Raw genomic sequence first — 27,110 nt, 5'->3', positions numbered from 1 at the left:
AGATATTGCATTTGCTGAAAGCATTTGACAATTTAAGAGATTTTGAAAACCATTAAAGTAGGTTTCTTTTTTAAATTCTAATTACTTAATCTGACATCCAGCTCTGTCTTCTTTAAAGAAAGTATTTAAGGCAAGTTTGTAGTAATGTTAGAAGTTCTCCAGAATATTCCCTCCTCCTCCCCCATCCCCCTTTTCTAACAGACTGTGAGTGAGGATAAGAAGCATATAAATTGAGTTTAAGCAAAAGCAGGAAGAGATTCGAAAAACCAGCATCTACTGGTTCTGTAGTATCTTAACATTCATTTTTAGCTACGCATGTTGGGCCATTAATACGAAAATGAATCCTACACTAAAGAATATTTTTGTCACCTGACAGTGCCCTTAATGACCATTTGCTGACCACACTTGATGTTCTTTGGAATTAGTCATAGGGTTTTAAGAAGGACATTGTTTTATTATATTAACAGAAGGTTTAGATTGAGCAGTTTTGATTATACTTCAGGTGAGTCACCTGCTCAGACATGCCTCCTCGCTCCATGTTTGGGTTCTCGGTGGCATAGTTTTTCAGTACAAAGCTGTGCTGCTATGGATGCAGATGGTGCTGCAGCTGCTTCTTACAATCCATGATTCCCAGCAGCCTCTTGCCTTGACAGAAAGCCTGCTCTCTGCCCAGCCAGTTGTAGCTCCCACTGCATTGTTATCTAGGTGCTGCATATGCCTTTACCCTTAATTATACCCCATGTTGATCCCCATAGTCTGGTGGTAATTACCTCCTCCTCCCGACCTACCTATAATTAAAGAGAATAATGGAAGAAGGGGCCTGTAGTTGACAAGCTGGCAGTTGTGTTGCTGCAGAAGGGGGCACGTATCCAACCAGACCAGAACACAACCTGAGTCAGCAGTGTGGAAATGTCATCTCCAAGCGACTGTTCTGATGTAGCCTACTTGTGGCATTGCAGGGACTAACGAGCAGATGCCACCTCTCCTGCGATTATATGGCTAGACTTTGTAAATTATCTTTTGAAATAGATCTTTCACCACTTAGTCTTTCAGGGGCTTGGCAGTGGTTGTTTGTTGATCGGTTCGATCTGCATCCGAAAAGGGCAGTGTTGTTGTTTCTCTGTTTAATGTGTCATCCTCCAGAACATACCTCTCAAACTTTAATGGACTCCATTGTAAGAGATTTTGAAAATACATATTTTAAACTCAGAAGAATTTAGACTCAAAGATGCTTATGTGGATCCAGTATGGAGGGCAGGAATCAAGGAAATTATTTGATTTAGCGACATTATGTTATTTTTTGTTGTTTATTAATAGCACAGCGGTAGGGCGTTTGCCTTGCACGCAGCCAACATGGCCGACCCGAGTTCGATTCCTCCGCCCCTCTCGGAGAGCCTGGCAAGCTACCGAGGGTATCTCGCCCGCATGGCAGAGCCTGGCAAGCTCCCCGTGACGTATTTGATATGCCAGACACAGTAACAACAAAGTCTCCAATGGAGACGTTACTGGGCCCGCTCGAGCAAATCAATGATCAACGGGAGGGCCTTTACTTTTACTTTTACTATTAATCTAATAATCTACTTCATTTTCTTTTTAAATTTTTAAAATTTATTTTTAATTTTTAATATGTTCATTTTAAAATTAAACTACAGTGATTTACAAAGTTGTTCATAATAGAATTATTTCAGGCATACAATGTTGCAACACCAATCCCACCACCAGTGTCCCCAAGGCCCCTGTCATCTTCAGCCTATCCCCTTGGCAGGCATATAGCAAATTTATTATATATTCTGTTTTCTAAGTTTTATGTCGGTGCTTTTAAAAACCATATGCGTTTTATCCCTTTTAATACAGGAATTTAAATTAAAAATTTTAATTAGCTACTAATTGTACTGCAGAGACACTGAAGGCGGATATTTAATTCTTTGTCTGCACCGGGTGGGTGGGAAGGGCAGGGTCCCCTTAGTCTTGACTGTAGTGGAAAGATCATGGGGGTTTGTGTTCCTGAACTGAGTTTTCAGGTGAGGCCTAAAGTTACTGGCTACCTGCCCTGTACCTACTGTACATGGTCATTCCATGTTGATTTTCACAGGGAAAGGCCGGTATGGCGAAGTGTGGAGGGGCAGCTGGCAAGGAGAGAATGTTGCTGTGAAGATCTTCTCATCCCGGGATGAGAAGTCATGGTTCAGGGAAACAGAGCTGTACAACACTGTGATGCTGAGGCATGAAAACATTTTAGGTGAGTATGAGAATAGCCCCTCACGAATTCTCTTGAAAGCATAATGCCCTGCGTCTATCCTCTATGCTCAGAATCTACAGTTGGCCAGTGTCTCCTGGAAGATGATACGAGGAACACCATCACTTCTGTACTGTCCTCTTTTCTTTTTATACAAATTTCTTGTTTAAATCTGCAAATAAGCTAAGCGGAAGAGTCTCTGGATGATGAAAAAGGAGTCATTATTGCTAATTCTTAGCCTGTAGGTCTTTATTTAAACAACAGAAATTTGCCCCATATTGTTCACTTCCAGGCTTCCCCGGGCGTTCTACTTACCTCACCCTTTTTGAATATTTATTACTTGAATCAAATTAAGATCTTTGGACGATTTCCTAGAGATTCACAGCTCCCAGGGACATCATAATTAAATGCACATTCCCCTCAAACGAGGCATAGTTTTTCAAGCCCAGATTTTCTGAGGGATTTAGCGTACATTTTAATTTGGAAACTGAAGCTTAGAAATGTTGGTGAAATATGTGAGATATAGCTACAAGTGTATAAAGGGTAAGAATAGTCCTTGTGTCCACTGGCTTCTCTCTTTTTGAAAATTTCCCTAAGTGAGTTTATAATAATGCACATATACTGAACACTGCCTGGACTACTTTCTTAAGAGTAGCTGGGAAGTTTATATAGAACTTGGCTCTATAGGTTTGCTAATCACTTAATGGCTGTTGGATTAGGTTGGCCTTGTAGGTAGGCTGTGGCCAGAATTTACTTCATCAGTTCTCCCAAATTTAGTAGTACACCTGGTTTTATGTAAGTAATAAATAGTTTGAAAATTTTTCCCAAAGCTTTGCTCTAACATTTTTATATGGCATTTCCATTTCAGAATTACCTCTATTTCTGATGATTTCATCCCTTTTCTAATGCCTGGGAACCCAGCCACCACTTAGCCCTCTCTGTGATGCTGCTTTTAATCGTCTCCCCTTTCCAAAATGCTTTTTTGCCACATTGAGTTATTGTCTACTGGGAAGCAGAGAATCTTCTGGTCATAGATGACTCCGCATTACCTGCTACATGTATGACTTCTGGGTCTGTCATGCCAACTAGCTTTTGTAAGGCTCCAAGAAGTCTTTGATATTTCCTTTATATACATGTTTATAGGTAGCTACTGCTCGTATTTGTTATTCCTTGAATTCCCTAAACATCCAAATCTATGTCTTTGTTTATATTATGCTCTTTAGGGGCCAAACCCACCTGTGCTCACATTCTGTTCTCGGCTTGTTGATTGGTGATCGCTCCTGGCAGTACCCAGGGGACCAGTAGTGCTGGAGTTTGAGCTTGGGCCTTCCACATGCAAGGCATGTGCACTGGGTTTTTGAGCAATCTTGCTGGCTCTGTCCACATTGTTCTTGATTGCCATTTCTCTTTTAATTTTCATCATGACCATAAGAAGGGTAGGTATATAGTGGAACTGAGATTCCTACCAGGCCATCTAATGCTTAACCAGGGTTCTGAACCCTTCACTGTAGTTATAAATATGAGATTTTAGAGTCTTCTTATGAGGTGAAAATCCACCTGTAGCCAAACTTGCCCTTTATTGTCCCAGTTTTTCCTCTGGCACTAGAACACACTGAGGTCGAGCTAAAGAGAAAGCATTGGCTACTAGCAGCTATAATGTGAAAGAATTATTTCTCACTGAGCTCTAGAATTATTCCCACTGGGCAGGTGAACACACTTCAGAAGTATGTGGATGTCAGGGTGAGGGCCTGAGAGATAAAACACAGGATTGCCGTACATCCCTGTCAAGCTTAGGGCCCAATGTTTGATCTCTGGCACCACTGTGTGTAGTTGTGGTGACATCTAGTGCTGCTAGGGAGTCCCACCCCCCAAAACAAAAAAACCGAACTCTTTCACAAAATAAAACCCTGAGCACACACCAAAAAAGGAAGCATAGTGACCCTCTGTAGTGCCAAGGAGACTTAACAACAACAACAACAACAAACAACCCAGGACAGCAGCAGCAACAACAGTGGAAATCCTCCAACAAAAAGGAAGCCTGTGAAATCTCAGCCTCCCCAAAGGAAGGGCATAGGCTAGTATCTCCTCTCATACTTAGGGCACCCACAGAGTTTCTGACTAGTTGCTCTAGCTAGTGACACTCTGTACAGATAGTTATCATATCCCTGCACTTGAAGAAAATGATCAACAATGTCGTGTTACCGTACTCAGAGGACAAAATGACTCCCATTGTTTTTGCATTTCATACCAGTTCTGAGGAATGGTGTACTCTGCTCATGATAGGCACTTAGTAAATAGGGATTTAATCACGAGGGAAGTTCAAAAGGCACCTTTGCAATATGATGATCACAGTGGCAAAGCATTGTCTGTTTCTTCTTAACTAATGCTACACTGAAATTCAAAATTCCTGTAATCTTTCACCCTTTGTCATAATACAGCTCCGTGCTTGATCTTTCTCTCCATTGTCTTTTTTTTTTGCGAGGCTTCTAGAAATGCATCTCTTTTGGTTCAACTTCTTTCCCTGCTTTATCAGTGTTTGAGATGTAGAGACTTGAAGGTTTCTGACAATTTATTTTTTTCTTTCAAAAGAACATATTGTGATTTGGATTATTGCATAATCATGATTTCCCCCACCCCTTCAGCATTGTTAACTCTTCCCCTTAAAATATACAATTAAATCACTTACATGTGGACATACCTGTCATGCATAGATCCAATTATATACTGACCTGTAAAAGCCTGGGATCTTGTTTTTAATCCTTTTTAAACTAGTCAAACAGAATCTTTCAAATGGATACTTGGGATTTCAACTCTCCTGCTGTGTGCAGTTTTGAAGGTAATAGGTCAGTGATCTGGAAATTTGGAAACTGATTTCTATTGTTAGTACTCTTAGAAGTTCAGCATTCTCAAAACTGTGACTTTTGGCCAAAGTTATATGTCTCTGAGCTTTTGCTTTCTCATCATTAACTCTGAGGCAGTTCATGAGAATTTACGTGAGGATTTGACTCCAAAGTCTTATTATCTAGAAAAAATTTTATGCAACACAAAATATCATTTTAGTCCGAGTAGGTGTACAGCTCACTCAGTGATGTGAACTCCATACTCATCATGCAGCTGTCTCTATCCATTTCAGAACGGCCAAGAGATACATACTCTAGGCTGCCAGAGGCTGAGAAAATTGCTCAGTAGAGTTTGTCTTGTATCCCTTGCACTGCGTGCCTGCCCCCAGCACAACCAGGCCCAAACTCTAGATTGTCGGACCTGCATTTCTGGGCCAAGTTACCCCCCCTTGTCTCCAAGGACTGATGAGAGCATTGCGAGAGAGCCCCTTTGTATAAAATTGGAGCCGCCTGTCTAATTAGTCACAGCTTCTCAAGAGCAGCTGAGCTCTTGAAGTAAGGGAGATGGACGGGACCTGGGGACCTCTCAGAAACTGAGAAAATAGAAATGTGTTTATCTGCTAAGTCTTGGGTTGAGATATGAGAGGCTACACAAATGCACAGTACTCATTTGGTTTCTTTTGAGGTATGCAGCTGTAGTTTGGAGTACTTATTTTGATAAACTCATTAAAGATGCATTTCAATGGGTTTAAAATGAAGTGAAAACATTTTGTTGAGTTAAGGTCACTGATGTCCAATACACATTTTGATTCATGCTGTAGCCATACATGGGGGGTTCAGGAGAAATAGCTCAGGAAACAGAGGCAGACTGGAGAGAGGGAATGAGGATTTAGGAACTGGGGGAACTGATTGGGAGGAAGGGATCAAAGTGTGGAGACATTGCCCAGTTCACATATGTTCTCCGTGGAACATGCCTCGCTCTCAGTAGATGTCAACTTGTGGTGTCAGACAGAGTGGGGACTGTGGCCCTGTGGCACTCATGGCTGCTGCTGATCTTCCTGTTAGTTATCCACCCATCACTTCCTCTGTGTCATGGACCTGCCTGTGCAGTACCAGACACATAGCAAAGACTCAGCCATTATTAGCTGCTTCTGTGCTTGTGGATGATGATGATAAACTAACAGAGGAGCTTCCTTTTTCTGGAGCTTCCCTAAGCAAGGTCTGATGTATAAGACAACTGACACCCAACTTGGAGTTGGTAACAAGTTGGTGTGATTCTTAAATTCTCAAATAGCAACTCAATACATTTGTAAAAATGACATAATGAGGCGCTAACGAGGTAGTACAGCAAACAGTACTTGCCTTGCATATAGCCAACCCAGATTCTGTCCCTAGCATCCCATATGGTCCCCTGAGCCCTGCCAGGAGTGATCCCTGAGCCCAGAGCTAGTAATAATCCCTGAGCCACCATTGGGTGTGGCCTAAAAAACAAACAAAAAGACTATGAGTCTCAACTGTTCTTTGGAGAAAAACCCAGGAGAAAATATATGGGAAAGTAATATACATTTTATATAAAGGACTATGCAAATGGAAAGCATTTTTATCTATTTTCCTTTTACTTTACACTTTCACAAGTCATTTAATTCTTCTCAGTCCTTATCTGTTTTTCAGAGACATTTTTCTTTTCTATTTTTAAGTCTCAAACTTTACTGTCCATAAGGTTTATTCACATAGCTATGTATATGGATAGTGTTAGGAAAGCACCTCTAACAGAAAAGGCAAGAATACATATCACAATTTATGTCATGGTTTGGAAATGCCTGTGAGTTCTTAAGATGCTTTAGTGTGCTGCTCAAAAGTTGCCTCAGGATATCTTTAAAAAAAAATCTTTTCCTGTCTCCATCTATATTTGCTGGTATCTTATTCCTCTTCAAGACCAGTTGCCATTCCTGATGGAAACCTGCTGTGACATCTGATCTGAATTCTGGTTCCCTATTCTGGGCTCAATGTGCCCTGGTGTGTGTGTAGATGTGTATGTAACAGTACTTCTCATTTACCATTGTCTTTCCTTTTTTATGTCCTCTTTCTCACCAACTAACACAGCCTTCTTGATTTTCTTGTATGATTGATAAAGAACATTACGGTGCTTGTTATATTCTATCCTTTTTAAAAAATTGATGAATCAATTATTTAAGTAAATTGACCTCATTATTTTGCCTCTGAAAATGTGTGGTCCAGAGGACTTCTCAAGATTACGGAGCAAATCAGAGGCAGTGTAGTTGTTGGAATAGAGGTTCTAGGTACCAGGCTTTGTGTCACTTGAGGGTTGCTGATGAATGCTCTGTGCTTGGGCTGTCAACATGATAAAGTCGGCATACATTCTTCGTAACAAAGATATTACTCCTATTTAAATCTTAATGCAATCTTAAATATTCTTAAAGGATAAATTCATAATGGAAATGTACAAGAAATGTTTTGATTAACCATACCCTTAATTTTTTTTTTTTTGGTCGCGGGCAAGCCCAGCAGTGCTCAAGGCCTACTCCTGGTTTTGCACTAAAAGACCATTCCCAGTGGGCTTGGAGGACCATACAGGATGCTGGGGGTTGGACCCGGGTTGGTTGCATGCAAGGCAAATGCCCTACCTGCTGTATTCTCATTCTGATTCTAACAATGCCCTTTTAAAGTATTTTTTTTTCTCTGTTGAATCCTTTGTATATCTCCTCTCATGGTAGTTTATGAGTTTAATTACTTTTGGGGGGGTAGATGATATCTACTGGATATATAGTTTAATGTTTTAAATTTACTGAAAGTTTGGAATTCTCTTAATTTTGTTGTTGCTCTCTCTAGGTTTCATTGCTTCAGACATGACATCGAGACACTCCAGTACCCAGTTGTGGTTAATCACACATTATCATGAAATGGGATCGTTGTATGACTATCTGCAGCTCACTACTCTGGATACAGTGAGCTGCCTGCGAATAGTGCTCTCCATAGCTAGTGGTCTCGCACATTTGCACATCGAGATATTTGGGACCCAAGGGAAACCAGCCATTGCTCATCGTGATTTAAAGAGCAAAAACATTCTAGTTAAGAAGAATGGACAGTGTTGCATAGCAGATTTGGGTAAAATTTTTAAAATTCATCTTAATTGCCATTTTCCCTTTGTTATATTCCATTGTAGCCAGGTTCTGCTTTTTTTTACTACCCTAATATTTTGTTATGCAAAATATCTAACTTTTGGACAAGTTGAAAGGAGTTCACAGTGAAATATGCCAACCCCCTTATTTTCACATTAATATGTTGCTACTCTTCTTTGTTTCGGCCATACTTAGTGATGCTCTGGTTACTCCTGGCTCTGCACTCAACAGTAACTCCTGGTGGTGCTTGGGGAACCAGAAGGCGTGCTGAGAATTGAACCTGCTATACTACCTATCTGGCCCCCAGCTGCTTCTAAGTTTGTCATGGTCATCCCTCTCCCATTTGTCTGCTATCTTCATTCTGAATAGAATGAAGATAGCAGATAAATATTTCCAAGTCAGTTGCAGATGAGAGTCCTGCCATGCCCTGCCTGAAGTGTGGACATCAGTATTCACACCACCATCATGCACCCGATTTCCCCATTTTCTTTTCCTGTTCAGGCTAAAGTTTATGTTTGTCATAAGTTCACAAATCTAAAGAATGCATTCTCAGGGTTGTAGACTTTACACATTTGTCAAAAGTCCATGATGATACGACTTTCCCATTCCCTTGGAAGGTTGTCTCATGCTTGTTCAGTGAGGCCCTGGCCAACCCACCTACAGAGGAACCAGCATGGTTGCATTCTGGTTTTACAAACCTTTGTACAGCGTACGTGCATGTTTAAATACTCTGTGGAATGAGCTTGGCTTAAAAATGTTTTCTGAAGTGGTTCTTCTGTAATGAAGGCAAAAATACAAAAAGGAGGGGAGGAGTGAAAACTCCACACACTGGTTTATACTTTGTTCTGCAAGGCTTTCTCATTTTTATGGTGTTAGGATAATAGTGCTAAACTGTAGCTTTAATTATATTGTAAATAAGATTATTTTCACTTATAGTGGCATTTTATATAAAGTAATATTTCTCTTAAAGCCCTAGAATATTGGCTGAATAATTATGCTAATGAGAACCTGAATTGCAATATTGGTTATTCATTTCAGTGTACTATTGAGAATCCTCACTCTACTTGATTAAAAAATGGTTTATGTTAGAACATTGCAGTTATTGTCAAGCTGATAAAAGTTTAGATAATGTTAGATCTAATTATGTAAAGTAAACCATTTGTTTTTGTTTTTAAACACAAGGGATTTGCCACGTCAGGACATTTTCTTACAAATCCCTTTGTTTTCATGTTTGGAAATTATTTTTACAGTGTTTTCCAATTATGAGCAGAAAACTATTTAGGAAAACATTGAAAGGCCATGACTAGCTGTTGTGTGGGGACTCATGGTAGTTCTTTAACTTTGAGAGTCAGGATGATTTAGTTTTCCAGTTATATACCCGACATTTCTTTGCATTCATTTATTTCTTTTCTCTAAGTGCTGTCCTGCTCACTTTTAGCACAGGGGCCTCTGCAAGGGGAACTTTGGCATCTGACACTATGCCAGACTTCTGAATTGTTTGAAATTCCCATAATGTTGTTTATGATTTTTATTATGTTTTACTCATGTTACTGAAAATCATTTGTGTCTGCCTCAGGATCAGTGTAAGTTTCAGAAATCATTGTAAGTGGTTGGCAAAATATTATGAATACTTAACAAATAAGCAGTTCACATCATAACTGTTGTTGTATTCCAGTGATCAGGATAGACAAATTCAGGAAGCAGCTGGCTTTGTTTTATAGGATTCAACAAGGAAGAGTTAGGGGAAGGAGAGGTCTTGCAGTAAGTCCTAGTAAACAGTTGTTCAACTGCATTTTTGGTGGGATATATGGATTCCACATAACTGATATAGGGCTTATTTTTCAGGGAGTGTTTCCAAACTACAAGATACGGTCCTTTTAAGATCATAATTTCTATTTTATTTTCAGTCTTATACTCAGAAAATAAGGGTCATTCATAAAAAGTCATATTCTATTATCAATGCTGCAAAATGCCAGTATCATATTTATTTTTCTAACTTTTTATAAAAATTTAAATAGGATAGAATCATTTAATAATAATTCATATCCATAACTCCTATATTCTTTTAAAACTATTAAAAATTTGCCTCCTTTACATACATACTTTATACTTACACATACGCGATTATATAATTGCTAATTCATTTGAAAATAAGTCATGACATCACAACAGTTCTAAATGTTTAACACAATATTTCTTTCATCATTTATTACACCTAAAGTTATTAATATATTAAAGTATAAAAGTTATATTTTAAAACTATGATAGACTATCCATTCTCAAAGATTTCTAGGACAAATGCCAGAAACTTTTGTGGGGGGGAGCGGGAAGAGTTGGGAAAAGGATTAATGATGATCCGCACTCACTTCTGTTCCCTACTGTTGAGTTCTGTAATTTGGGAAAGGTTCGTGGTGGGCATAGAAAAATGTATGTGTTCAACTGTAAAAGAAAAGAGAAGCCAAACACATACAAAGCCGTTTCGGGTGAGGAGAAGCATGCTCATTAGCTGGCTTGAAGGCTCCCATGGTGTTTATTAGGTTGTAAAATTTTATAGGGGACTTTTGTTCCAGTTTGGCACTTTCTATAATTTTGTGTTGTTTTTCTGTTGGTCTTAGGCTTCAACAAGTAATCAACAATTAATTCCATTGTTCTGTTGTCAAATACACCAGGTATTTGTGTGTTGTCCCCTACCCCACCCCCAAATCTGTGAGTAGTGCCAAGTTGTTCAGGAATTTTTATAAGTCATGGTTTAAGAATGGGCTGGAGCAGTAGCACAGCAGTAGGGCATTTGCCTTGCAAGCTGCCGGCCTGGTCAAGCCAGGTTCGATTCCTCAGCTCCTCTCGGAGAGCCCGGCAAGCTACCGAGAGTATCTCGCCCGCATGGCCAGAGCTTGGCAAGCTACCTGTGATGTATTTGATATGCCAAACACAGTAACAACAAGTCTCCCAATGGAACTATTACTAGGCCCGCTAGAGCAAATCGATGAACAATGGGAGGACAGTGCTACAGTGCTATATGGTTTAAGAAAATGTTGCAAGGCCATTTGGTTAGATGATTGTGCTTTGAACTGAGGTGCAGTTAGTTTAATGTTTTCTGATTGCATGACTGGGGTGGAGTCGGATGGGTTTGGTGATCATTAATGATCAAATGAATAGCTCTTCTTCAGGGATTGAGCACTGATTGTAACAGTTTGCTCTTTACATTGTAATAAATGACCTCAAATTCTCTGTCTCCCATTGTTTGGAGAATGACTTCGCACTAGTAGGAGGTACAGTAGAGAGCTTCATTTGCTTCTTGCGAACCCCTTTCATACTCACCTTTTACCACGAGCCCATTTTTCTCTGGACTTTGAACACTGGATTCATATTGGTTTGTTTTTTACCCACAACTTTTCATATAACAGGTTCATGTATTAATTTACAGGGCTCAGTATTTCTGGCATGAGTTCCTTTCCCTGCTCTTGAAAGAAGCCATCACAATGGGCATTGTAGTGTTGAGTGTAATGGAGCAGTGACATTGATACCACAAGAGGGCGCTTTTAACCAGGTGCATTTAAAATTCTCAGCAACCCTTGATTATTTGCTGATTGACCCTTTGTCTTTTCTTTCTTTTAGGCCTAGCAGTTATGCATTCCCAGAGCACCAATCAGCTTGATGTGGGGAACAACCCTCGTGTGGGCACCAAACGTTACATGGCCCCCGAAGTTCTAGATGAAACCATTCAGGTGGACTGTTTCGATTCTTACAAGAGAGTCGATATATGGGCCTTCGGACTTGTTTTGTGGGAAGTGGCCAGGCGGATGGTGAGCAATGGTAGGTATCTGATCTATTGTGTCCAAGCTTTCTTGGTGCTGCACCTTTAAAAGGACAAATTGGGGCTGGAGCGGTAATACAGTGGGTAGGGTGTTTGCCTTGCACACAGCCAACCTGGGTTCGATTCCCAGCATCCCATATGGTCCCCTGAGCACCGCCAGGAGTAATTCCTAAGTCCAAAGCCAGAAGTAACCCCTGTGCAGCACCAGGTTTGACCCAAAAAGAAAAAAACAAGGACAAATTGTTCAGTGTTTTAGTCCACATTGTTCCTTGAATCATGCTAGATAAGTTTTAGGTGGGAGGTGAAATGTGATAGTGTTTCGTTTTAAGCCACACAAGAGGATATAATTATTTCTTGCCTTTCTTTGGATTCTCCCACATTTTTTTATTCTTCCATCTTTTTTTTTCTTTCTTCTCACTCTTTTCCCCACCTAAGTTCTCACAAGTGACATTTAGTATGAGGCAAATGCTTACATAAATCCAAGATGTGTTTTGCTTTGTTATATATCATTATTTAAGCATAGATTATTGACAAAAGGCTCAGTTTATATACTTAAAATTCACTCCTTTGTAAAAGCAACTTTACCTTCTGAATAAGTGAAGTTTTAAATTCAAGAGTCCGGAGCTGGAGAGACAGTATAGTGGGTAGGCCAGGTTTGATGCTCTGTATCCCATTTGGTCCCATTGGTCATGGGGTACCAGTGGATAACCCCTTTCCCATTTGGTCACTGCCAGGATTAAATCTGAAGTGCAGAGCCAGGAATAATCCCTGAGCATCACTGGGTGTGACCTAAAAACCAAAAACAATCAGTCAATGAATGAATAAATTCAGGAGCCCTGAAAAGCCTGAGCAGGTCTTCTTACAATTTTCAGTGTTGACTTGCAGTTCAAAATATTTGTCAGTCATTTCGAATCTCTGTCCTCTACTCCTCTGCTTTAACTCTCTCTCTTGTCTTTCATGTATCCAAATCAGCCACAAATACATTGTTGAATTTTACAGTAAGTTCGTAGTATTCTGAAAGCACTGCCTATACTCTTTCAAATTCCACATGCCTCCTGTGCCCAGCATGGTTATTATAGCAGAATCTCTTGAATTGACTAAATCAGCCTCTTCATAGCTGCACAACTGGAAATCTTATTTTACAGAGACCATGTCTGAAATTATTCCAGGAAAACAGAAGAAAGTGCTTCATTCATCGATTATTAATACTATTTTTCAAAGACACTTTCCCCTCCTGTGACCCATTGGAATTCTGGACTTGAAGTATTAAAAAAAAAGTAGTGCATGAAATCTCTTAACATCTGTGCTTTCTCCCACCTTCTCCTGATCTTTTCTTGTAAGGATTGAGATTCTTAGGGGCGATCATAATATTCATGAATAACACAAGAGCATCTTTCTGTGAGGGAAGTGAAATGTGGATAATTGAATACAGTTTTAATGTGCAGTAATTAAAATTGGCTTGCCTTTCTGGTTCTCCCCTCCACTCTCCAACTGCTGAGTTTGTGCTTTGAACAAACAAACTACGAGTATTAAAGCCAGTGTTTCAGATTAAACAGAAACATACGTGTATTGTAACCTGGCAATTCTTTATTGAGCATTTTTTTTTTCCTGATGAAATCATGAATATTTTCTTGGTAAGTGTTTCTCAATCATTGAGAGCTACTAACTTGCATCTTGTAGCATTCAAATGCCTTAAGAACTGTTGCCAACGGCCTTGTTTTTGCTGATTTGTAGTGTTCTGAACTTTGCCTGAAATTGCACATCAGCTCCATGTCTCCATTCTCCTTTCCCAATCATTCTTTAGTACTTGGAACTCAAAATTGTATTCTACTCTGTTTATTTGAGAAAAGTGAGAGGAGGCTTGTTATTGTACTGAAATGTCTGGTGGGAAGTTGGCCCACAGTATACAGAGGAAGGTACAGAGGAAAGTGAAGACAGTATAGAGCTGTTTTCAGCAGTGGGTGTCCAGAATGGTGCCAAGCAAGTGTGTATGACGAAAGCTGAACTTGGCAGAAATTTGGGGTTGGGACTTTGTAAGAACTCATCTTACAAACTCATTCCTTGTGTCACAGACATAAACCCAGATGGACTTCTAAAGATCATCTGTGATTAATACTAGTTGGAAATTAGAAACATCTATTTAAAATTTATCTCAACAAATGGTACTGGTTGCTTGATCTGTCTACTTCTTAACATTAGTTTTGAAAAAAAAAAAAAACAGATCATGAAGCATAAAGGAAAAGGAGTATTTTGGTGGGGTTTTTTTTGCCTTCTTTTTTGGGTCACACCCAGCAATGCTCAAGGGTTCCTCCTGGCTCTGCACTCAGGAATTACTCCTGCTGGTGCTGGAGGGACCATATGGGATGCTGGGATCAAACCCTGGTTGGCTGTGTGCAAGGCAAACACCCTCCCTCTTTTCTTTTTTAAATTTCGGGGGGTATATATAAATATTCACACACTTGTAACACAAAATTGTTTTATCTTAGGGTCAGAGAGATAGTACAGTGGGGGAAGGTGCTTACCTTGCACATGGCTGACCCAGGTTTGATTCCCTGGCACCCTCCAGGAGTGACCCCTGGGTGCAGAGCCAGTAGTAAGTCTAGATCATCGCTGGGTGTCGCCCAGAAACCAAAGTAAATAAATAAATAGAAAAAATGAAAGAAGGAAGGAAAAGAAAAGGGAAAGAAAGATACTTAATCTAAACTAAAATTGTCAAGTGGTGGGGAGACAAGTAGAGACCTGTATTAAGATGTATGTCCTGAATACAGCCAACCCTGCTTCTATCAGAGGCCCCAAATGGTCCCCAACCATCACTGGGTATAGTCTGGGTGGTTCCTGAGCACTGCAGGATATGGCCCTGCACTTCCCAACACCCTGTCTCTCCTACCCCAGTACCATTGGGTTGAGCAGGATAATTTACATGCTTGGACTCTCATATTAATCCATAGGCCTAATTGAGATCCATAGGAAGGGGCCCCCTGGCCTCCTACACACTGCTTGTTAGGCCCCTCAAAAAAAAAAGCATGGTGCAGCTTGAAAACCTGTTTTATTAATATTAATATTTTAGTGGGCTGGAGCGATAGCACAGCGTGTAGGGCATTTGCCTTGTACGTTGCCGATCCAGGTTTTATTCCTCCGCCCCTCTCAGAGAGCCGGAAAGCTACCAAGAGTATCTCACCCACACAGCAAAGCCTGGCATGCTACCCGTGACGTACTCGATACACCAAAAACAGTAACAACAAGTCTCACAATGGAGACATTACTGGGCCCATTTGAGCAAATCGATGAACAATGGGAGGAACGGGAGGATCATCCTACAGTGCTAATATTTTAGTTGTCACTACCCCAAAATGGAGAAATAATGATAGAGTAACATTGCTTCTACTTATATTAAATGTTTATATTTCATTCTGCTTCTTCTATTTGCCCACATGTATGTTTATTTTTACTTGGTGATTATCATACAGATTTCTTTTTGTGTTTATTAATGTTATTTGAATGTTTCTTCTTATTTTTAATGTTCACGTAATGTTTTCTTAATGACCATTTCCGTATATTAGATGTCCTGTCTCCTCCTGTATTTGGGTCGATATAGATATGTTTGCTCACATAAGTTACATTTGGGGGATTCTTAACTAAATAGAGGTATAGATTTGGAGCAAGGGATATGGCTCAAGTCACTGAGTTCAGTCCCCAGTACTCTATGTCTCTAGTGGCCCCAGGACTACCATATGTGCTGCAGCTCCCGCCATCTCCACCCCAACAGTAGCAACTAACACAGAACTATTTTTTTTAAAGTATACTTACTATGTCCGAATGTGTAGATATTTCTGTGACTTGACAAGTATTTCCAAATTGCTTTCCAAAAGACTCATACTAATTTATAATATCCCTTGACTCTAGGGTGCAGTATACCTATTTCACTATCTTAGCAGCTTTAGGAATTGTCACTGAAGGAATATATATTTTTGAAATTATTGCTTATAAAATTTCCTCATTTAAATATATGAATATCTTAGGAAGGTCATTATAATTATGTGTCCTTTGAGTTTCTGAGTTCATTATAAGAATTGATGGCCAGATACTTCTCCTGGAGCAGTATGATCCTCAAGTGAAGCAGGAGTATAAAAGTGTTGCATTTCTGTTTACATTGGAATTTTACTTTTGTTAGCTATTAATAGTAAACTTCATTCTTTTTCTGTACAGGAAATGAAAGTTAAATGTTCACTTTTACATCTGAAAATTTCTCAATATTGTCTTTTGTAATTGATAAAAAGGAAAGTCACTTTCTCTTCCTTTCTGTGTGAAAGGAACTAAGAGTTTTGCACATATGTATATATGTGTATATATATATGTAGATACACACATATGTATATATAAATAATTTTTATTTTAGGCACTGTGCTTTACTGTTAATGGAATGTTAATGGCAGGCTTTCATGTGCACAGAGTTCTAATACTACTCCTTCCACTGAGGGTTCACTTCCCTTCACCATTGCTAAAGGGTTGCACCGCCCGCCCCAACCCCCATAATTTCCCCTGGTGAGCTCTGTCCTATGGACCAGTTCTCATGTTCTGCTGCCTTTGACCATTTGTTATCCTCTTACTGTATTTCTTTGCATTTCACAGCATGAATTGGTAGTTCTTAAACTAGATTGTGGCACCTAGAATTTCTGAGTTAATAAATCTGGTGCTTGGTTGAGAATTTTCTCTCTTATTGGTGCCTCAGGGGATGCTGGTACTGCTGTTCAAGGACTACATATTCAAGGCCCCATGTTTAAATGCTCACTCAGGCTAAGCAACAAGACTGCTTGCAAGGTCTGATGGAATTTCTAAAGCTACAAGGAGTTCATTCCTCCTTTGAGAGTGTTGTGTTTAACCATTGACCTTTCTCTCTAAATACTATTTCTCTGGCCACATTCTTTTTTTTTCTTAGAGAGTTCCCTAAGCACATTTGTTTCTGCTTGCTTGAGCTCACTTCAGTTTGAGGTGAACTTCTACATCGTGTTTCTGTAAACCGGTGGGTCTGTCAGAATTGTAGATTTCCATCCTTTAGTTTTGGTCTGGTCAAAATCTTCAACATCCCTTGCAAGTGTTCCTGCAGCATTGTTCCCTCTTTAAGTTTAAGACTTTCTCTCAAGTCTCAGCCTTTGCTCTTATGCGCTTCTTGGTGTTGTTTACAAAAACTCCATGTCAGTGTTGCTCCAATACTGTGTTGTTCTTTACAAAAACGTAGTCTAATTTTTAGACTTAAAAATTAGCACTGTAAAAAAGCACATGAGAAAATGCTCTACATCATTAATCATCAGGGAGATGCAGATCAAAACCACAATGAGATACCATCTCACACCTCAGAGACTGGCCCACATTCAAAAGAACAAAAGCAACCGTTGCTGGCGCGGATGTGGTGAGAAAGGGACACTCCTTCACTGTTGGTGGGAATGTCCACTGGTTCAGCCCTTTTGGAAAACAGTATGGACGTTCCTCAAAAAATTAGAAATTGAGCTCCCATTTGACCCAGCGATACCACTCCTGGGAATTTATCCCAGAGAGGCAAAAATGTGTAGCCGAAGTGACATCTGCACTTGTTTGTTCATTGCAGCACTCTTTACAGTAGCCAGAAACTGGAAGAGACCTGAGTGCCCAAGAACAGATGACTGGTTAAAGAAACTTTGGTACATCTACACAATGGAGTACTATGTAGCTCTTAGAAAAGATGAAGTCATGAACTTTACATACAAGTGGTACAATATGGAAAGTATCATGCTAAGTGAAATGAGTCAGAAAGAGAGGGATAGACATAGAAAGATTGCATTCATCTGGGGGATATAAAGTAACAAAATATGAGATTAATACCCAAGAATAGCTGAGATCAGCACCAGGAGAATTACTCCATAACTTAGAGGCCAGCCGGGTATTCTAGGGGAAAGGACAATTCAGATAGAAAGGGCAACACCAAGTGGAGGGTGTTTGGAGGATCCTCCCAGGAGGGGAGATGCAGGTTGAAAGTAGACTGGACTGAACATGTTCACCACTCAATGCCTCTTTTGCTGATCACAACACCCAAAAGGAGAGAGAGAACAAGGGGGAATGCCCTGCCACAGTGGCAGGGGGGGGATGGGGGGGAGGGATATTATCCTGGTGGTGGAAAATGGACACTGGTGGAGGGATGGGTATTTGATCGTGGTATGACCGAGATCCAAGCACAAAAATTTGTAAATCTACAACTGTACCTCATGGTGTTCCACTAATAAAAAAAATAAAAAAAAATTAGCACTGTAGCACTGTCCTCCCATTGTTCATCGATTTGCTTGAGCGGGCACCAGTAAGTCTCCATTTTGAGACTTGTTACCGTTTTTGGCATATTGAATATTCCATGGGGAGCTTAGACTTAAAAATTAAACTTAAAAAATGGAAATAACATTGTATTATATTATTGGTTTCAAGTTTGCATTATTATGAAATCAGCATCTGAAATACCACATTAATTTCACCACTAAGTAGTCCACTTATGTTTTTACCGTACATTTAACTCCTTTTGTTCAATCTTCCCAACCCTTAGTCCCCTTTTATTCTTTAACAACTAGTGGGTCTAGAGCCAAAGTGTTACTTTTGTTCTATTTAGATCATTCAGAAGTTGCTGTGCCATATGAGGGAAATAATCCTGAGTTTTTCTTTCTCCCTCTCTCTGACTTACTTTACTAAGCACAATACCTTACATTTTCATGCAAATTGCAGGATTACGTCAATTTTACAGCTGAGTGGCATTCCATTATTAATATATGCCACATCATTTTATGCAATCAACTGATGATGGACACTTAGGATGTTTCCAGCTAATGGATACTGTAAATAACATAGTAATATGATAAACATAGATGTGAATTCATCTTTTTAAATTGCTGTTCTCGGGATAAATAGTACAATAGTTAGGATTTTTATATTATTATAATCAGTTTTTGTTTGGGGGCCACACCTGGCAGTGCTCAGAGATTACCGCTGGCTCTGTGCTTAGGGGTCACTCCTGGCAGTGCTGGGAGACCATATGTGGTGCTGGGGATCAAACCAGCACCTTTCTTCATCCTTTCGCGCTATAAACTCAGTTCTAGTATTTTAATCAGAGTTTATTTTGTTGTCACTTTGTGAACTCTTTATACCTTTTGGTTATTAACTCTTCGTCAAACATGCAATGTATAATCTTTTCTGTTCAGTATATCATTTTGTGGAGTTTCTTCTGTTGGCAGAAACTTTTTAGTTTGAAATCCTATTTTTTTAGTTTTGCTTTAATTTCCCTTGCTGTTGAGTATATTGCTAATTTTCTTCTGTGTACTTTATGATTTTGGGTTGTAGAATCAAGCCTTTAATCAATATATTTGAATAGTGTTAGTGGTCAAATTGTTCTCTTTTGAATGCAGCTGTATAGATTTTCCAGCCACCTTGAGGACAATTTTCTTGCTCTACAGAGCTGTTTTTTGTTCATTTGTCATAAATGATTTTCCATACACATGGGTTTATTTTTAGGTGAGTTGTATTAAGTTGATTTATATGTCTTATTTTTATTTCTATACCATGCTGGTTTAGTTGCTGTCTCTTTTAAAATAGTTTTAGTTGTGGCTGGAGCAATAGCACAGCGGGTAGGGCGTTTGCCTTGCACGTGGCCAACCCTGGTTCGATTCCCAGCATCCCATATGGTCCCCCGAGCACCGCCAGGAGTAATTCCTGAGTGGATGAGCCAGGAGTAACCCCTGTGCAATGTTGGGTGTAAAGCAAAAAAAAAATAATAAATAAAATTTTAGTTTTTGAACCTGAATGTCCAAGAACAGATGACTGGTTAAAGAAACTTTGGTACACCTACACAATGGAGTACTATTTAGCTGTTAGAAAAGATGAAGTCATGAAATTTACATACATATGTTTCTACATGGCAAGTATCATGCTAAACAAAATGAGTCAGAAAGAGAGGAACAGACATAGAAAGATTGCGTTCATCTGAGGAACATAAGGTAACAAAATAGGAGACTAACACTCAAGAATAGCCGAGATAAGTACCAGGAGATTTACTCCATGGCTTGGAGGCCAGCCGCACATGCTAGGGGGGAAAGGCAGCTCAGATAGAGAAGGGAGCACCAAATAAAGGGTGTTGGGAGGATCTTCCCAGGATGGGAGATGCATGCTGAAAGTAGACTATAGACCGGACATGATTGCCACTCAGTGCCTCTTTTGCAAACCACAGCACCCAAAAGGAGAGAGAGAACAAAAGGGAATGCCCTGCCACAGAGGTAGGGTGGGATGGGGGGGAAGAGGGGGTGGGAGGGATGCTGGGAACTTTGGTGGTGGAGAATGGATACTGGTGGAGGGATGGGTACTCGTACATTGTATAACTAAAACCCAGGCTCAAAAATTTATAAGTCTACAACTGTACCTCATGGTGTTTCACTAATAAAAATTTTAAAAAATAATAAAATAGTTTTAGTTTTTGTTTGGGTATTTAAATCATCCATTTAAGTTTTTTTCCTAGCTGAGAATTATTTTTGCTCTACATATGTTTGCTCTTTCCATAAAACACAAATAAAAATATTTTTGTAATAAATCTAAATTTGGGGGTTATGGTTCTTTATCTCTGAAAAATGCCATAGGGATTTTGATAAGCATTGGATTTGTATATTGCTTTAAATAATATAGCTTTTTAACATTGTTAATTCTTGCAGGCCTTGTATACATTTGTCTCTTTCATTTAATGTATCTTACAGTTTTTACTATACAGGTCTTTTATTTCGTTGCTTAAACTTATTTCCTGGTATATATTTATTTATTAGTCATTTGCCCTCCCTAATAGCAAGTTGTAAAGGACTGAGAGCTTTAGGTTCAAAGATGTCCCTGTCAAGGGGAAAGAAGAGCTGGGGACCCTGGTCCACGGTATGGGTGCAGAGGGGCCCGAGAAAGGTCTGGTCCTGGGAGACCTGCCTTTTAGAAAGGCCACACTGGCATTTCATACTTTTTGAAGCAGCATATTCATTGATCTGTGATGTTCACTTTCAAGATGTTGGAACTAAAACATGGCAATTAAGGGGTTACCCAGAACCATGCAGCAAATTAATGGTAGACATATTGGTAAGGATCGTTTTGCTCCAGAGAAAACTTTCAATTAGACATATGCCCAGGAAAAAAACAATCACATAAATCAAACACACATGCCAAAAAGTGTGGGGGAGTTAGGTTATGAATAATTCCTTGATTTCTTTCTCTGTGCCCCATTGAGTCACACCAGCTGCCTTCAAAGGAAAAGCAAGGGCTGGCATTGTTCATCCTTCTTTGACCACTATTCCAGATCTCTGCTTCCCCTGTCTTCCTGGATTCTTTGTTGTTTTACCACTCACTTGGCACTGGAGTACTCTGGTTTGTTCATTGGCTGCTGTCTTAAAAGGACTTAGAGTTCACTTTTTTTTTTTTTTTTGGCTTGGCTATTCACATTGTCGGTTTGGCAGGAATAAGAAAACAATTATATGTAATTTCTTTCTGTGACGACACAAGTCATTTCATTCTGACTTTGATCTTCCACTCCCCACCTATGTGTACCCAGTTTTCACAGAGATTCCCCAGCCCACTCGATCTCTCAAAAATGGGGCTGAGATGTAACTTCTTCCTTTTGCCTCTGTTTCATCTGCCTGAAATGTCTCTTCTTGATGTTTTCTCACACCCATCCTTGTCTCTGTCTTGAGAACTCCTTAGCTTTCCCTGTCTGCCCAAGCTTCGTCTTCTGGAAAGCAACACAGAGGCTGTCAACTCCTGAGTCACCCACAAATCCCCCCTGTCTTCACCTACTGCAACTATTAGTTTGTGATCTCCTTTGCCCATTACTCTGTTCCTCAATAGTAGCATCTGTTGTCTTTTTATTTTGTTTTGTTTGGGGGTTTGGTTTGTTTCCTTCTCGTTTTTTGTGTTCTTAATGCCAAGCACAGTTTTTGGCACTCACAAGTAAAAGGACTAGACTGGTTTATTGAGTGAATTTAGGAACTTGCAACTGAAGTATATTGAGATTTTATGATCTATTTATTGCCTGTTAAGGTAGAAAGTAGGTGGAAATAGAAATGAAATGGAAAAAATTGTTATTTTTTTTAGTAAGACTTCTAAGGTTAAACATGTAATTTTGTGGTCTGTATACAAGAAGAACGTGTGTAGTGTATGTTTCATTTGTTGAAATGCATGTTTTCCTCAGCCAGAGAGAGTTCCATGTGACTGCATGAGTTTAATACCAGGATTATTTTCCTCTGGAAAAGCATGCCCAGATGGAAACAATAATTAGTTGGTGATTGAAAAAGTATGATTAAGTCCCAGGCATAACCAATTAAATGGTCTTCCATTTTAACATGATTCTTTTTGTTAAAATCTGGGGGCTTCTAGTTAGGACTAGAGATTAGTGGAAGAGAGCACAGACCTTGCCTGTGTGAGGCCTCAATATCCGTCCCTGACACCAAAAATAAACTAAGATAAACAAATCATGGGGAATATATAGTAAGATAAAAATGTGATCAGGATCAACACATGAGAACCTCTTCAGTTTAATATTCTGAAATTCATCACTAAGGTATCACTATTTAAAAAAAATTATTGAAAAAAAAGACATGCCTTTAAAAATTTTTTTATAGAAAAATCCAATTTAGAATTACTGTTCACATTCACATAACTAACTATTCCTGTCTCAGTCAAATTGCTCCCAAATAGCTGGCTATTATACTAGTTCTTAAATGAATGAAACCAAGAGGCTAAGTCAGAGTGTCAGCTAGCTAATTTTTGTACATAAGTTGCTCTGCCTTCAAATTTGAAAATAAACATAAATTTAGTTGGCTGAAGTTTAAGGAAAAAAAATATCTGTAGCATGTTCTTAGTAGATGCTCCTCATAAAGGTATACTTTTGTATGAACACTTTATATTTATGTGAGATTTATAGGAATGGATTCTCAAGGTTAAGAAATTCCATTTCTTAGATAAATGAAGAGTATCGAAGGCTTTTAGGTGATTTGTACTAACCAGAAGCATATATATTTTCTCACAGCTTCTTTATGTCTTTCCCAGTCACTTGTTAGGCCTTTAGAAAAAGAACAGTGTTACATGGAGAAAGGAAAGAGATCTCTGTCTTCATTGTTGAAGCCTTTGTGGATGGAAGAAAAATCATACTTCCCCCTTGCCATACCCTTGTTTTTTTCATCTGCAGATAGGGAAGAGCCAGTTCTTTAATTCCAAATGATAAAGCTTTAAATTTCTCCATTTGTAGAATTACTCTTTTCTTAGAGAAAGGGAATTGATGTAGGTTTTCTTGAGGATAAAAGGTTTCTAAAGCTCTGGAAACCATGTGGTGGCAGAAGCTGAAACTAGCCATTTCTCTATTTGCTTGAGTGTCAGGGAGATACTTTCCCTTTCTAGGCACCGTCAGCCTTCCCAAATGACTTTCCTCCTCTGCATTTGTGACTTCCCCTGAGAGTAATTAATACGATCATCACACATAGCTAAGCCCAGCACTAGAGGTATTCAGTTGTTGTTTTCTTTTTTTTCTGATTTCTTATTTTTTTAAATTAAATTGTTTTAACAAAGCTGTTCATGATTGGATTTCAGTCATATACTATTCCAACACCCATCCCTCCACCAGTGTACATTTCCCAGAACTAGTGTCCCCAGGTTCCCTCCCATTACCCCCTGCTCCTCCCCCCCCCCCCCCCCCCCCGCCTCTATGGCAGGTGCTTTTCTTTCTTTCTCTCCTTTTGGGCACTGTGGTTTGCAACATTGATACTGAAAGGTTATCCAGAATATCCTTTACCTACTTTTAACCCTCATCTCTTATCCAGTGTGAATGAATGAGGGTATTCTTATCATCCTTTCTAATGGAAGGGATTATTTTGTAGAAATAGCTTGCCCCCCAAATCATTTGATAACATAATGATGTCTTGAGTTATTAGTTTGCCTCTTGTTTGTGAACTATGTTTTATTTCTATTTATGGCCTAAATGTAAGGTTAAAATACATTCTTTTGATGTCTTTTTTTTTTTATTACCAAGGGGATATTTGTTCTCTGCCCTGTTGAGCATCATGTCTTTTTATTCATGTTATTGAAGCTTTATGTTAACAACCAAATTACGTAAGATATAACCATATTATATCACAATTATTCTTCCTCCAGTTCTCTTTAAAGCTGCTATTTATTACCTTGTTTCATATTTGTTTGAAGATCTAGCTGTAGCTTTCAGAATCACATTGATATTTGAGGAAAGTAATCATACTTTCTGTTTTATATTACAGTTCTTGTCATCCGTCATTAAAACCTTTGGGGGTGGGGGAAAACCTACAGTTTGGCCAACCCAGCACTATTCTTGTCTGTGTATGTGCATAGGTATTGTGGAAGACTACAAGCCACCATTTTATGATGTGGTTCCTAATGACCCAAGTTTTGAAGACATGAGAAAGGTGGTTTGTGTGGATCAACAGAGGCCAAATATACCCAACAGATGGTTCTCAGACCCCGTAAGTATGCCAGTTTCTTATATTTAGTTCTGACCTTACCTTTTGCTTGCTCTTGAGTTTCAGTTGGTTTAGTAGTTGAAAGATCTGTACGTTCTATTTATTGCTTGCCATCCCTATTTTATGTAATAGGTGGTCGTAGACTTCGTTAATTAGGTTCCCAGAATAGTCTCATTCTTGAAAGAGACATATATGATAGATTTTGCTTATGAATATCATATCCACTAGAATTCTTACGACTGACAAGTTCCAGGAATTAGAACACTCATTGTGCCACTAGACCAGAACTGCAATTTCATTTATAACCCAAGAGTTTTGAGTGCTGATTTTAACCTTTTTTCTCTGCATATCTGAAATTCTAAGTACAAGTTCTTCAGTGCTGAGGATCCTTATTGCGCTGCTTAGATTTGCAACTACTTGAAACAGTGATAAGTGATCTTTTCTGAAAATTTTAGTATTAACTCTGAGTTAATATTAGTGATTTTAGCACCCATAAAACCATTAAAGAGCTCCATGCAATTCACCCGATAAAGTCAGTTGGTTGGCATGAGTATTCCAAAAGACTGAATTAAAGAAACCCAAGAATAGTTTTTTTTTTATTAATCAGCAAAGCATTATTGGTTTGAAGGTGACATAGTATTACCTTAACTTGACAAGACTAACAAAAATCTACAAAAGTGGTTGACACAGTTACCCCCGCCCCCACACACACACACACCGAAAAGCAGTTTTCACTGTGTTGTATGTTCTTCCTCTCCTCAGACATTAACCTCTCTGGCCAAGCTGATGAAAGAATGCTGGTATCAGAATCCCTCCGCAAGACTCACAGCTCTGCGTATCAAAAAGACTTTGACCAAAATTGATAATTCCCTAGACAAATTGAAAGCTGACTGTTGACATTTTTATCATGTGAAGAAGGAAGAATTGATGTTGTCCAGCTGGGACCTAATGTTGGCCTGACTGGTTTGTCAGAACAGAATCCATTTGTCTCCCTCCCTACATGGCTGCTTGGACATGGCAGACATCTACCCAGCCACGAGTTGGGGAGACACCAAAACCACCCTAACCTCGCTCAATGACTGTGAACTGGGCATTTCACAACTGTTCACACCGCAGAGACTAATGTTTGGACAGACACTGTTGCAAAGGTAGGGAACTGGAGGAACAGAGAAATCCTAAAGAGATCTGGGCATTAAGACAGTGGCTTCGCGTATCTTTCACAGGTCTCCTAGACACTCCCCACGGGAAACTCAAGGAGGTGGTGAATTTTTAATCAGCAATATTGCCTGTGCTTCTCTTCTTTATTGCACTAGGAATTCTTTGCATTCCTTACTTGCACTGTTACTCTTAATTTTAAAGACCCAACTTGCCAAAACGTTGGCTTCGTACTCCACTGGTCTGTCTTTGGATAATAGGAATTCAATTTGGCAAAACAAAATCTAATGTCAGACTTTGCTGCATTTTACACATGTGCTGATGTTTACAATGATGCTGAACATTAGGAATTGTTTATACTCAACCTTGCAAATTATTTATTACTTGTGCACTTAGCAGTTTTTACAAAACTGCCACGTGCATATGTTAAAGCTTATTTTTATGTGGTCTTATGATTTTATTACCGAAATGTTTTTAACACTATACTCTGAAATGGACATTTTCTTTTGTTATCAGTTAAATTCACATTTTAAGTGCTTCACATTTGTATGTGTGTAGACTGTAACTTTTTTTCCGTTCATATGCAGAACGTATTTAGCCATTACCCATGTGACACCACGGAATATATTACTGATTTAGAAGCAAAGATTTCAGTAGAATTTTAGTCCTGAACGCTGTGGGGAAAATGCATTTTCTTCGGAATTATCCATTATGTGCATTTAAACTCTGCCAGAAAAAAATAACTATTTTGTTTTAATCTACTTTTTGTATTTAGTAGTTATTTGTATAAATTAAATAAAATGTTTTCAAGTCAAAAAGTGAATTTTTTCAATGTATAAATCTGATATAAAGCATTTTCTTATGAGAATTATGAAAACACAAAAAAACTAATGTAAATTGAATTTTTTTTTCAGTTCTAGTTTGTAAGGATGTTTTCCAGTTTGCATTTCCTATCAGAAGGTTTGAATTTTATTTCTTTTTTTGACTGTGAATTCCTTTTTTCCCCTGATTTTGAAGTAAGGGTAGCTTTCTCATCTGACCTTCCTTCCTTAGAGTGTTGATGAATTTAGTAAAAGGTGAGTGAAAAGTGGTCTTACACATCTTCTTTGCTACTTAGGGGCAAATTCATTGTTATTTTATCTTCTCCTTGTGTTAAAAAGGAAGAGCTAATATAACGCAATAAGAGTAGAGAGATGAACATCCTGGAATGTTCATCAGTTTAAATTAAATAGTATTAATGTCCTATTTAACTTTTTGAAAACATGTAAGGAATGCCTAATGGAATTTGTATTCATAAATCTCTTTAAGTTAGCAGTTTGGTAGTATTGAGTATACTCGTCGTTATGCTGCCAATTTCTACCATCATCCACGATCACGATCACGACCATTCTGTTAATTGTTGATTGCCTTGAGCAT

At 38.9% G+C, this 27,110-nt stretch overlaps 1 protein-coding gene across 3 annotated transcripts in view; it reads left to right on the top strand.

Moving 5' to 3' along the window:
• The window catches only part of ACVR1 (activin A receptor type 1), a 141,075-nt gene extending 114,563 nt beyond the window's left edge, over positions 1 to 26,512 (top strand). For all 3 annotated transcript variants that reach the window (XM_056110144.1, XM_056110142.1, XM_056110143.1), the window contains 5 exons: positions 2,093 to 2,239; positions 7,927 to 8,202; positions 11,832 to 12,029; positions 24,412 to 24,542; positions 25,302 to 26,512. In XM_056110144.1, the coding sequence (XP_055966119.1) occupies positions 2,093 to 2,239; positions 7,927 to 8,202; positions 11,832 to 12,029; positions 24,412 to 24,542; positions 25,302 to 25,436 (887 nt within the window). In that variant the 3' untranslated portion in view covers positions 25,437 to 26,512. The remainder of the gene's footprint in view (positions 1 to 2,092; positions 2,240 to 7,926; positions 8,203 to 11,831; positions 12,030 to 24,411; positions 24,543 to 25,301) is intronic.
• Positions 26,513 to 27,110: the final 598 nt, after the last annotated feature.

Source organism: Sorex fumeus, unplaced genomic scaffold (assembly GCF_029834395.1).
Source record: "Sorex fumeus unplaced genomic scaffold, SorFum_2.1 ptg000009l, whole genome shotgun sequence".
Lineage (NCBI taxonomy): Eukaryota > Metazoa > Chordata > Mammalia > Eulipotyphla > Soricidae > Sorex > Sorex fumeus.
This window is presented reverse-complemented; position numbering and strand designations above follow the sequence as displayed.